This window comes from Pelobates fuscus, chromosome 5, assembly GCF_036172605.1.
Source record: "Pelobates fuscus isolate aPelFus1 chromosome 5, aPelFus1.pri, whole genome shotgun sequence".
NCBI lineage: Eukaryota > Metazoa > Chordata > Amphibia > Anura > Pelobatidae > Pelobates > Pelobates fuscus.
Genome location: NC_086321.1, coordinates 237,566,193 through 237,580,155, shown reverse-complemented (window position 1 = coordinate 237,580,155; position 13,963 = coordinate 237,566,193). Strand labels below are relative to the sequence as shown.

The 13,963-nt window shown below is 36.2% G+C and overlaps 1 protein-coding gene across 10 annotated transcripts in view; it reads left to right on the top strand.

Moving 5' to 3' along the window:
- The window catches only part of MPDZ (multiple PDZ domain crumbs cell polarity complex component), a 157,406-nt gene that overhangs the window by 108,600 nt on the left and 34,843 nt on the right, over positions 1 to 13,963 (top strand). For all 10 annotated transcript variants that reach the window (XM_063455138.1, XM_063455143.1, XM_063455147.1 and 7 more), the window contains 10 exons: positions 154 to 350; positions 806 to 897; positions 3,133 to 3,223; positions 4,041 to 4,124; positions 7,257 to 7,349; positions 7,425 to 7,499; positions 8,036 to 8,219; positions 8,578 to 8,723; positions 9,506 to 9,589; positions 9,686 to 9,879. In XM_063455138.1, the coding sequence (XP_063311208.1) occupies positions 154 to 350; positions 806 to 897; positions 3,133 to 3,223; positions 4,041 to 4,124; positions 7,257 to 7,349; positions 7,425 to 7,499; positions 8,036 to 8,219; positions 8,578 to 8,723; positions 9,506 to 9,589; positions 9,686 to 9,879 (1,240 nt within the window). The remainder of the gene's footprint in view (positions 1 to 153; positions 351 to 805; positions 898 to 3,132; positions 3,224 to 4,040; positions 4,125 to 7,256; positions 7,350 to 7,424; positions 7,500 to 8,035; positions 8,220 to 8,577; positions 8,724 to 9,505; positions 9,590 to 9,685; positions 9,880 to 13,963) is intronic.

The window sequence follows — 13,963 nt, the reverse complement described above, 5'->3', positions numbered from 1 at the left end:
TTAATCTTTAGTAGCTCTCTGTAGTAAAATGGTGGTGGTTGTTGCTATGGGACCTCAACACATTTTATCCTAATTTTGCTGCAAAGAGCTAATTATCTGTGTCTGTTCTTAGTTAGATGGACTTGTTAATTAGTGTTTCTTTTTCCTATTTAGGAAAGATATCGCAGCGGTATGGAAACCTGCCAGGAGTGTTGCATATGATAGAGTTGGAGAAAGGCAAAACTGGATTGGGTCTGAGCCTTGCTGGAAACAAAGACCGATCACGAATGAGCGTTTTCATAGTGGGGATTGATCCAAAAGGAGCAGCTGGCAAAGATGGCCGTTTGCAGATTGCCGATGAGCTATTAGAGGCAAGTAGATTTCAATACACAGCCGGCAAGTGCATGGATCCTAATTGTACGTTAAGATTTTGAATTCTTGGCAATGGCAAAGGTTTGTGAGATTTTTATTTTTTTTTCAGATTTTTTTTGCATTTTTTTAATTATATTGATGAATCTGTAAATTGCATTAGAGAAAAAAAAGTTTCACAAGCAGTGCTGTATATAAAACAAAATGATCAACATATAAAATAATAAAAGTAATGCCTTAAAATAAAATTACAATAAAACAACTTGGCTGTAATAAGCAATATAAATGGTTATTTTAATACATAGATGTTTTTTCAGTTTATTAATATAAAGGAAGAATGTTTTGTACCAATTATTTTCTTTATTTCCCATTACGTTATATTATCTTGTTTTACTTTGCTTTATACTTCTGTTATATAATCAGTATCGTTTTTTTCTTTGTTTTTTCAACTTAACAGATTAATGGGCAAATCCTATACGGAAGAAGTCATCAGAATGCCTCATCGATTATTAAATGTGCACCATCAAAGGTGAAGATTATTTTTCTAAGGTAAGGGTCAACTTTTAAGCCTTAAGGGTATTTATCAAGTACAACAAGTGTTTATAGTACACCTATCCAGTTTTCTACTGATGGGGGTCTTCCAATTAATGCTGTTAAAATATTAATGAAATCAATATTACTTCTATGGAAATGCCTTAGCAATTTTGGTGGATAGGGACCACCAGTTTTGCAGAACAAATATAAAATGGCTTGACAAAGAACAACAGCCACTACATTGGCATCCTACATAGACTGTTTATTTAACTAAATGGCTCGTGCAGCCAAGACAACTTGTAAAATAAGATAATAAAATACGTGCTTTGCCATAGAATCCCCAGTGTAATAGATTCCTAGTTTGTTGGCATAATAGTACCAACCCCCACAATAACCTTTCTCTGAAGGATGTCATGCTAGGAAATGCATAAAATAATAATGTCAATATAAAAATGTAGTACTTTTAAATGTCTCTCCCTTTCCCATGCTCCTAAATATGTTCTGGCATATGGGATTTCTTACATAACCTGTAAATATATTTGATTTGCCTAATCCACAGTTGTCATGTAATGCCCACATATGCTCATCTACTGTCCATGATTATAGGCAGCCTGTAAAATAAAATAATTTGTGTTCCCAGCATGGAAAGGAAAAAAAACTAAAATAACTGACCAGGAATTAAAATAAATCTGATCAGCTGTAACACCATAAGATTTATACCCCATGCATCATAGTTGTAATATAAACAAAGCACATGGTTCTTTTGCTAAAAGGTTTTAAATGTCCTGTGTTAAAGCAGTTTCAAAATAATTGGGATATTATATTTCGTATATATTTCTTTTCAAATTCATTACATAAAATGTACATGTTACATGTGCCAAAGAGTTGCTTTAGATGTAAACCTATGTACATTTTCTTCTGGAAAAAATGGTTTTGTTCTTGAATATACAGCCACAAATTCAAAAGCACTTTTTATTTTTTTATCAGTTTGTCAGTACACAGTACAAAGATTAACTCTTCCTATTCTCACTGTAGATATATTCCTATGTTTTAATAAGTAAACCTATGCATTCCCAGATTGTAGCAGGTCACGTTGGATGGATAACTTGTGCTGTGATTCTGAAAACCACTAAAAGCATACTTTGATCGCCATACTTTGTTCATTATAAACAAAACAGAATACACAAATGTTGAAAAACTGAGTGCAAATGTGAGGAAATATTACTTACTAAAAAGTAGATATTTTAAATTGGGTGAAACCGTGTTATTCCCATGCAATTAGCCGGAATCCATACAATGTAGATTAAACTATAATGAATATCAAATCTCTATTATTCTGTGATTTCAGAAGTGTTAGATATTTTAGAATGGGACGATATGTTGCAGAATTTATCCCAGCTTTCTAAGGTTTTCTCCATTGACTCCACTGGTGACATACTCTGCAAACTCAGTTGGTGTTTAGGCATGTAAGACTTTAGGAAAGCAAGCAATTAGGAACTTGACATAAATAATACATCTTATGTCTTCATTTTATTGTTGGTTACACTTTTCAAGTGATTTAATATTGTTGGATACACTTTTAAAAACTTTTTTTCAAAATACTAAAAACTAAGAATATATGTCATGTATAAAAAAATAAAGAGTATACAAAAATATTAAATTGTGGCTTTTCTCCCAAAATGAAGGGTGCTATAGCCTGTTTATTATTTTAAATGTTTACAGCAAAATTAACTTGTTTAAAAGCAAATTTACAGTGTAACGTGGCACAATAAAATTCAACGCAACCAGACTTTTGTCCTTTTAAAGCATAATACCTATTACAACACACTTGTTGGCACAGGAGCCAGTTGCTAATAGGCTCTGGCCAAAAATGCCCCTCTTCCCTGTTAACAAAACATAAGACTGCTAGGTATAAATAAAACATAAGACTGTGCAAGGACAATACAGAGCAGTCAGTTTTAATTATACTTTTTAAGATCATTCCATTTAGGAGGGGACATTTAGTGTAATATGTAAGTTGATTATTACGGTTTGATCTCTTGTTATGGACCCCGATTTTGAGTCTGGGTATATCTGTCTTAAGAGATTCATTTAACACTAGTCTAGTGGAAGTTTGCATAACTTACTTTACTATATACAGTATATTTTTATTTTATTTTTTTAAAGTATTTTTTGGGGGGGGAGGGGGGTAAGCTAAAGCATTATTAAGAAACATATTTTTGTTTTCTGACTTTATTTGTATCCTATAAGGAATAAAGATGCTGTGAACCAGATGGCTGTTTGCCCTGTGAAAATGACAGAACCAGGCGCTTCCGGTTCTCCAGAATTCCCAAGTCAAGAGGTAGGATCACATAGAGTTGTGTGCCTAGTATATGTGCCTCTGAGACATAAATATGCTGAGATTCATTAACGTGCTGGAGAACAGATTGCTGGATATCCAGTATGTATGGTGTGGGAATTTAAGTATGCACACAGAGGTTGATAAATCCCAAAGAGCCACTCCCATACATCAGTTTGTATTTCTAATAATGTAATTGGAAGTCATTAAGAGTTCACTTACAGCCAGCTGGCAATTAAGCCACGTGTAAATGTCGGCAAAATAAAAGGGATATTATATTTCGTATATGTTTCTTTTCAAATTGAATTTCTCATGTTTTCCTTTCTGGTTAAAACATTGACAGCGACAGCATTCTGCAGATTGGAATAGGAATATATACAATTACCGACGACTTGTAAATATTCTAGAAACCGGTTTATAATCTACTGTTTAATAGATAGATATGTATGTGTGTGTGTGTTTTCAGAAACATTGGTTTCATTCAAGAATAATCAACACTTGGATTCTTTACAAACAGTGGTTTAAAAATAAAAAAATCCCAAAATACACAGTTTAATATTATTAAGTCTACGTTCTGCCTGGATGCTTAAATCGACATGTATAGAACTTTGAAGTGAAAGATCATAGATACAGGAATGACATCATTAAATGTAAATTTAAAAAAAAGTTTCCAAAAAATGGTTGATGTATTTCCTGCCTCCGTTAAATTTTTGTAAAAAAATTATGCTTATGTAATCAATGATGAATGTGTGCGTGTGTATGTATGTGTATAAAAATGTATTTCATTATATCATTTATTTATTTTGTATTTTCTCCACAGATGGAAAAGGAAACGGTTTTAAGCCAAGTGCCTCCTGTGAACATTGGTTCCTTTAAAAATGTCCTCCAAGTGGAATTGCCCAAGGTAATAAAATATTGTGGGTCGATGTGTGAACGTGATTTAATCAAAAAAGTAAGATAAACAAGGTGTAGCTAGTGTATGCATAGAAATAAATATTGCAACAAAAATGCAGTTCTTTCAGAGATCTACATACCATATAGATGCACTGCAAACTGGATCATACTTCTGTTGATCATAATTGTTAGAAACAAGAAACAATGTATCCATTGCCCCTTACATTTTTATTTTAAATATGGCTACTTGCCATCTTAGGTAAGCTGTTTAATATTAGAGGGTCAGACAATAAATACTCGGTTCATTTTGGTAGTTTACCAATACAAGTATTATGACATGTTTAATATTTTTTTTTGCAAGTATCAGCATAATTTATTTTGAGAAGCCCCAGAAGTTTCAGGATAAAATAGTTTTATTTTTTACATCGGGAGAACACTGCACTATGTCAAGTGCACAATAATGTTAGCAGTGATACATACCTGGTAATTCCGATTCCTGTTAAGGGGTTGTAATTTGGAAGTATTACTTCTGGAGTTAAACGACTGAGGGATAGAAATGAAGCTTAGGCTTAATTTTCAGATATTTCGTCGTGACTGTATTATATAAAGTAACGATGTGTACCTGGATAGTGATTTGTTTGTACATATGATTCTTTGAGCTGTATGCCAACGTTTTTAAGTTTAACCCGTGATAGTTGTCCTTGTATGTTTTTGTTATGTAATTTGTATTGGGCTCATGTAACTGTGTCACCAGAATGTGCTTACTATATCATATGGGTTCTTGGCTAAGTGTGCACATGGTTGTAGTACTACTTTGGTTGCGTAATGTTAGCGTATTCTCGTGTATTACTGGTATTCCTAGGTTAGCCCCTAGTTTGCTAACTTTCGAACTGAGTGGAGCTTATTCTAGTGGTCGTGTAATGTAGATACCAGAATGAACCTTGAACTGTAACTTACAGGTTTGTTCTTTGTGGTATGGTTTGCTTATTGGGTTAGATTCTTGTGTACCCGATTGGACCAGTGTTGTGGACTGTTAGTAGCTCTTTATTTAACTTCCAGGGATGTTACTGTGACCTCACCCGTCCTCCTCTCAACCTCTCCTCCCTTTCCCCCCGCCCCACCTAGAAACCGCCCCAGTTTAAACCTACCGTGTGTGCTAGAAAATCAATTATGATGGACCTGTACTCTGGAATTACATAATGACAAACGAGCATACTTTTATGTATACATACATTTTGTCAAATTACTGTATATTATGCCAACCTCTGTCAGCTTAACATTTTATGTGACTAAAACAGTACCCCATTTTTCAAGCTATTTAACAAATCATCCGTTAACCAAATAAAGCGTTTCATAAATGCATATCATGCCTGTCCCTGTGCATCCTGCTTATAAATTATAACAGCAGTGTGTCACAGTTTAGGTTTTTATGTAGTTGGTACTTTTTGAAAGTAGATGGCGGTATTGATGCGCTTGTGCGTATAGGAATTATAATGTTGATATCAGCCAAACGAAAATGCCTGATTTTATAAATGCCATGTGAGCGCAGCCATACAGAGTATTTCCTATGCAAATTGCTGTCTGTATGTGTAGTGAAGTCGGGTTTGTGTGACCGCTTGCGAGCCTAACGGTTCGTGAGTATTTTTCATTTAGTAAGATAATATTTTTTGGAGTGCCCTTTTAATACATTCAAAATCTGCTTAGAGTTGGTATGTTATATTTATACTGCTGCAAACACTCTAATTGTGATACCCTTGAAACACATTCAATATAGCATAGAAGAAAAAAAGAATAAGAGTGGAGCAATATGTCATGAGATAGCTGTTTAGGTAATAACCCTTAGAATAATATGCAAAAGTGAGGAGATTAAACAAAGTAAAAATAATACTTAGAAATCCAGAAGGTTCTTTCCATACATGGGTTCCTCAAGACATGCAAAGGAGAAATACATAAAAAGATAATAGTGCAGATTGTACTAACTTTATCACCTAAACCGTTATCTCATGACATATTGCTCCACTCTTATTCTTTTTTTCTTCTATATTTCATTTAGAGTGTAGCTATGTGCCACTATCCCTAATAGCGTTCGTGCGTATGCAAAACCCGATTGGTAGTTTTGGCGCGTTCGTGTGTACTCTCGATTACCAGGTGCTCGAACATTGACCCGAAAGTTCAGGAGGGTGCCCCGGAAGCTTAGTGGCTTTTAGGAGCAACCGTGTTCGAATGGTCGTCGCTGGCGTCTCTTTTCTGTGGGGCGTGAGCCTGCTGGATTGCCTGTATGGTATTCTGGCTGTAGCTGGTCCTAGGAGTGCCGCACAAGGGGAATTTTTTCCTGCGGTGCAGGGACCGGAAGAGACCGGAAGCGGTTGAAGCTGGTGTCGGCATTCTGCGGAACGGGGGCACGGGGGAAACCTTCTGGTGAAACCGGAAGTGACCAATCGATGACAGCCCGGTATGGAGGTAGGTTTGGGCTTAGATAGGCCAGATTATCCCCTCCCACAACTCCAGGCTCCGCCTTCCCATGTGTGTATGTGTGTGTTTATGTGTATGTGTGTATAAATGAAAAATATAGGCGCACACCTGGATTTAAGTGTTATTCAATTTACTGTGTCCATAAATTCAAAATTCTCTCTTGAATTTTGAATTTATGGACACAGTAAATTGAAGAACACTTAAATCCAGGTGTGCGCCTATATTTTTCATTCTTAGATATTTTTCGCTGGCTGAGTTTCACCCTGGTATGTATCTTTATTTTTTACTTTTTAAGGAAGAGTGCCAAACCTATCTTTATTTTTATATATATATATATATATATATATATATATGTAAAGATGGCAGAGTCTGCCACCAGCGCACTGTGCATGCTTGTAACAGGCGTAAATGTTGCATAGCATTGACATTTGAACGTCATAACATAGTTCCAGGCTGACAAAGTTACAGGGGGGTGCAGAAAAGATCTCACTATGTTCAGTGTTTGAAGTAGAAACACACTGCACATACAGTTTCCTATCACCATGGCCTCTTTTAAAAGCATAGTGGTTAGAGTAACCCTTTGAATTAAATTTGTCTCCACATTTCTCAGGTTGCTAAATTAACATTGTATATTCCTATTTATATTAATAATGTGCTGTCCTATTAACAGGATCAAGGTGGCTTGGGTATTGCAATCAGTGAAGAAGACACACTTAATGGGGTAGTTATTAAAAGCTTAACAGATCATGGTGCAGCAGCAAAGGTAAGATGGGAACTAATGTTACTGATACTGCCCTGCTGTGTATTGCTCTTTAATCTAAATCCTTGCTATCTATAGGATGGACGCATCCAGGTGGGGGATCGTATTTTGGCTGTTGATGATGAATCTGTGGTTGGTGACCCTATAGATAAGGTATGATGCATTGTAATAAAGTTTCAGTGTATCGGAATTATAAGATGGTATGCTGTGTAACTATAATCCTTTTATGTTGCATACAGCATGTATATTATATGCCTTATTATTTTTATTTATTTTTTTGTAATGGAATTTCTTCTGTTAGCATTAGTGACATAATGTACGTCTACAGAATCACTACTTATTCCTTCAGTTTCTGGGCAGCAACTTCCATAATGCTTTTCAAGTATCTAGCTGAAAAAGACTTGGAGTTGTAGTCCAACACTTACGTGGCATTGCCTTAGGAAGTGACTCAATAGTTATCATATTGTAATAGCATTAATGCTAACAGAAGACAGACTTTATTAAACACACACAAAGCATGGTTTGGAGCATTAAAATGTCACTTTAAAAAGCGAATTATTTATTTTATTATATGGAGCTGTTGATGTTTGGCTCTTTCAAAAGTTTTATTTATTCATGTTTTAATATTTAATATTGAAAGGTAGTTTTTCCAAGTTTGGTTAGTTTCTATGTTCCATCATTCCATGTAGGTTATTTCACTTCTAAAGAAGGCAAAAAATACTGTGACGCTGACAATATGTACAGATGATCGTGACGTGCAACAACTGCTCCCTATATCATCAACAGCTTTGACTACCAACACTGTAGAGAAAAAAAATGGTCAACAACAATGTTCATCTCAACTCAACCACTCAGAGCCTGAGCAAGTTCGAAGTAAGATGCAAATTCTGACGCTATTCTACAATGATTAATGTGTGTGTGGAGAGAGCAAGAGAGAGCACCATGGATATATTCATAGCTATATGAGAGAGATCCACAGATGCTTCCTTCTCTCATGTTTACGTTTTGTGATAAATAAATCATGTAATTTTACATTGGTGTTATGTTAAATTGTTATTGCCTCTGGTTACTGGTGCTGTGCTACATTGTCTTGAAGTCATAAAAATCTGATTCAGACTTTGTACACCTGGAAGCTCACTGACATTAGTGTGTCATGATATCTTATGTAGCCTGCACTGTGTGTTACTGTTTATGTTTATCATTTCCAAATCCTGTCGTCTGTAATGTTCAGGTGCAAGCAGATCCTCCACTCCAGCCACATTTCCCTCTGACCCAGCCATGTGCCCAATCATCCCAGGATGTGAAACAACCATTGAAATATCAAAAGGTCGCACAGGTCTTGGACTCAGCATTGTGGGGGGTGCCGACACTCTTTTGGTATGTAGATTTAAATCTCCTGGAGTTCTATCTGATTTGCAATAACCACAAATTGTATATACTCAAAACGAAAGGTGGTGAATGTCGTCCCTCTAGTTTCCAAGTATCAACTTACTGCCTGTTTTGGCAGAGTGGCAGAGTTTTGGAGTTCAAATTTAACAACACTAAAACCTCTCTAATCATAGAACTACAGAATGGCCAATTGAGGTCATCCAGTTCATACTGATCTGCAATGCAGATATTGTTATTTGTGTCCTCATACTTTATTCCAAGACCTTCACACTCCGGCTCAAACCCAGGAATGAATTCCATGATTGGTAAATTGTAAAAGTAAATTTATTTTCAAATCATAAAAAGGCAAATGCTTTGACTAAGTAAATTCTATTCGGCAACATAAAACAGACAAAACATTTTAAAATACAAACCTGGTTGTGTTTCGTTTTCAAGAATATTCTAAGCACTTTGTCAGTTTCCAAAGAAAGAGTTTTCTAAACTTATGGGAACAAGAAAATACAAAATAATTACAGCAGGTATACCAAAAACAGCTGTAGGTTCTACGGTTATGTTAATCAAAATGGAAAGTTTCACTTATAAGAACAATGATTCTAATTTCAAGACATTATAAAAAAGCTATTTACACTTCATAGAGCAGGAATCTTACACCCTGGAACCTTTAGCTCAGTGTTCAATTTTTCATGTTCTTTAACTGTCTACATATGTACATGGCTATTTAAATTATGATTTTGATGGGTTTTATTAATTCTAGTTTATTTTTTTTTTAGGGAGCCATTATCATTCATGAAGTCTATGAAGAAGGTGCTGCTTCCAAAGATGGTAGATTGTGGGCTGGAGATCAAATCTTAGAGGTAATGATATGCTTACAAATCACTTTACACCACTTCCACCTTTATTTGCATTGCTTTGATTCTGACTGCATTTTGTTTTGCATTTTTGATTTACAGGTAAATGGTATTGATTTAAAGAATGCCACACACGATGAAGCAATAAATGTACTCAGACAGACCCCACAAAAAGTCCGACTTAGTGTATACAGGGATGAAGCTCAGTACAAGGAGGAAGACATGTACGATATTCTTATTGTGGAACTCCAGAAAAAGCCTGGGAAAGGCCTTGGATTAAGCATTGTAGGAAAAAGGTACACGTCTGCATTTTTCATATTTTGTTATAACGTACCAAAACCAAAAAACACAAAACAAATATCATGCTAACTGGAAAATTGCTAAATTCATGGAATCACCACAGTTTGTGTATACTTTAATTGGAGAATTTTTCCAAATTCAATCTTTGCCTAATAACCCCTTTAAAATCAAGTATTTGCTTTTGTGGTTTTAATTACATAGAGAAGGAATCTGTGCACTCTCTGTATTTATTCATTGTCCACGCAATTCTGATGGAAAAAAAACACAATTTATTACCCAGATTGTGTCTGTTTTTTTTGTACTGGATTTAGTACCCAGCATTGTTACCGTTTAATATATTACATAGGAAAATCTTGGTAGCACAGAATAGAGGACATTTTTATTTAAGATATCTAAATAATTATTGTACAAAGCTAATAGGTCTATTTTTAAAATATGTAGATAACATTTTTAGGATTTCAGATTTATTTAAAACACGTGTCCCTGTGTTGGAGGGACAGTCCCTATTTTAACCCAAATCCCTCTGTCCCTTCTTTTCTATCCTAATGTCCCTATTCTTCCAAATTGTTAGTGTGTCTGAGTTTATAACAGGACTTCACAGCAATGATGCTCATGGTAATATGTCTTTAAATTACGTTAAATGTGTTTAGAATTTAGTCTGCCTAAGAAAAGTTGTTCTTGTTCTAAATTACATTTTAGTTGCATAAATTGTTGTTAGTATAATGTCTCAGAACCACCCTAAACCTAAAATGTCCCTCTTTGTCCATTCAAAAATGTTGGGAACTATGTTAATAAAAGGACATTGTAGAAATTAACTGACATCTATATTAATGCATTTATGGGTAATTGATAAAATTATGCAAAAAAATAAAAAAAAATACAACTTGCAGCTGCTGCTAATCCATTGGCAAGCTACGTTAGCAAACAGCCCTCTCTCAGACCAAAATCAGGAGCCACTAATTCTGGCATGTGGGGTCCAGTTTATCCCCTAGTTTATCATTTAACTGATGTCCCCATTCACAGTTTTGCTAATGGGACTCTGTATAGCGGTTGCCTGAACCCCTGACCTTTTATCCATGCAGCTGCGTGACAGGTTTCAGACCAGAACCTCTGAAAGAAGTAAAGAGTTAAATGGTGTACATCATAAATATTTTGGATGGACAGTGGAGGGAAGCATAGCTTTCCTTTGCCATCCGGAAGAATATGTCAAATGAATGCAGTCATAAGCAACTATGCGTACAGAGGAAGGAACAGAAGACCTCTTTAAACCATACTCTTTTAGTGTTTATTGTGCTTGAAGTGATACATTAATTATCGGGAATCTGTCCTGAAATATATGAGAGCCTCATATTCTAGTAGATCTATGACTTTTGTCTGTGCGTTATACAAATTAAAAAGCTCTTGTGCCAACTCTGCCACACTTCTCAATACCAGGAATAACACACATATCCGTAAATTGATATGAAATGTTGTGTGTTTTTAATATAGACAGATAATGCACAGGAGCTCACGTGAATTTTCTTACAGCATTGTACAAAAGCCTTGTATCATTTTCTGGCTAGAATAATCTATACATATATTTTAATCTATACATATATTTATTGTTTCACCTGCGCTGTAAATAGATATGAGTGTTCACATGAAGTTCACAATGTCATTTACATATTTTAAAGGGAATAAAGTCCATTTAATATACCGTATATACTCGAGTATAAGCCGAGTTTTTCAGCACATTTTTTGTGCTGAAAAACCGGAACTCGGCTTATACTCGAGTCAATAGTCTGTATTATGGCAATTTGCATTGCCATAATACAGACTGGGGGAGAGGGGGCTGGCAGAGATCTTACTTACCCGTCCTGCAGCTCCTGTCAGCTCTCTCCTCCTCCGCGCCGTCCGTTCAGCACCTCGGTCAGCTCCCAGTGTAAACCTCGCGAGAGCCGCGGCTCTCGCGAGATTTACACTGTGAGCTGACAGAAGAACTGACCGGACGCCGCGGAGGAGGAGAGAGCTGACAGGAGCTGCAGGACGGGTAAGTAAGATCTCTGCCAGCCCCCTCTCCCTCCCACTGAACTGCCAATGCTGGACCACCAGGGAAGGAGCCCCCCTCCCTGCCATGTATCAAGCAGGGAGGGGGGACGAAAATAAAAATAATAATTAAATAAAAACTAATAATAAGAAATAATAATGAAAAAAAATATATTAAAATAATAAAAAATAATAATAAATAAAATAATAAAATTGCCCACCCCCCCACCACTGCAACACACACACACACACACACACACTGCACACATACACACACACTGCACACACACACACTGCACTCATACACATACACACACACTGCACACATACACACACACTGCACTCATACACACACACTACATTCATACACACACACACTGCACACATACACTGCACTCATACACACACACTGCATTCATACACACACACACACTGCACTTATACACACACACACACACACACTGCACACATACACACGCTGCACTCATACACACGCTGCACTCATACACACGCTGCACTCATACACACGCTGCACTCATACACACGCTGCATTCATACACACACACTGCATTCATTATACACACACTGCATTCATTATACACACACTGTAAATAAATATTCAATTAATATATTTTTTTTAGGATCTAATTTTATTTAGAAATTTACCAGTAGCTGCTGCATTTCCCACCCTAGTCTTATACTCGAGTCAATAAGTTTTCCCAGTTTTTTGGGGTAAAATTAGGGGCCTCGGCTTATATTCGGGTCGGCTTATACTCGAGTATATACGGTAATCATTTTTTTTTTCAAAGTAATACAGGAACATTTAGTAATGTTACAGAAGAAACAAACGTCAGATTCAGTATTAGAATTGGTTATGCACAGTTTCTATAAATAGACTTGTTTGCCTGCCTTTGCGAAGTGTGACAGATATCAGTGATGCTAATCTCATCTTCAGAGATCTGCAGCAAATGTGTGAAGGAAGGAAGATTGAAGGAAGTTTTGTATTCCGTGTGCAAAAAAAAAATGTGTTAAAAAAAAAAAAGTCTAGATTCTTTCATATTTCTACATGAATTTCTTGTTGTTATTAGTTGACTCATAAAGCGCCAACATATGCGCAATCTGTGAAATACAGATTTATAGATAAACTATGTAACTGTGAACTATGTATATTGGGAAAATAATGCCATCCAAGTGTTCTGGATGTATTATGATAAACTAAAAGATCGAAGGTGTAGTGGTTTATACATCTCTCCAGGGCTCAAAAAAAAGCATTATTTCCCGTAATGCATGCCTTGCTGTTATGTATCTTTTTATAGTACACAATATTTAAAGATAAGGATTAGTGTAAACGTTAGCATGGTGTAGTGATTAAGTGATCGTGTAGGGCAGGGCTAGGCAACCTATGGAACGTGTGCCATGCTTGGCACTCGCGGTACCTTTGCACGGCACTTAAGATTGCTAGACCCAAACAGTCTCTGGTCTATCAGGAGTCTTAGTGGAACTTCAGATATCTGCTAGTGCAAAAAGATGGTGATCCTCAATTCACAATTTATGCACGGTAGCACTTAGAGGAAGTGATCGCTTCCTCCCAGCATAGAACTGGAATTCACCCTGGAGTAGAGTAGACCACAGCAGCTATCGCAGCTCATGCCCTTGACCTGTATCTGGCCAGCCCGGTTCCTCACTGGATCCCATGGAAGCCACCCACACTGCTAGAAACACACAGCTGCAGCAAAATAAGCCTCCCCTTCATACAAATATTTCAAACAGCCCTCATACAAACACACCCACAGTCCAAACAAACACACCACCACTGACAATCCAAATACATGCACACAACCCCAAAAGCAGCCCAACACATACACACACCACGAAACATACATTGTGATGACATGCACACAAACTACTCATGGACATCTACAATATAGAAGCCCACATTGCACAAATACAACTCTGCAACTAAGCAACTACAGCACTCATAAATGATACAAGCAGAATATTACAACATACACATCTCAAATATATATTTTTTTTTTAAAAAGGACAGGCACACCA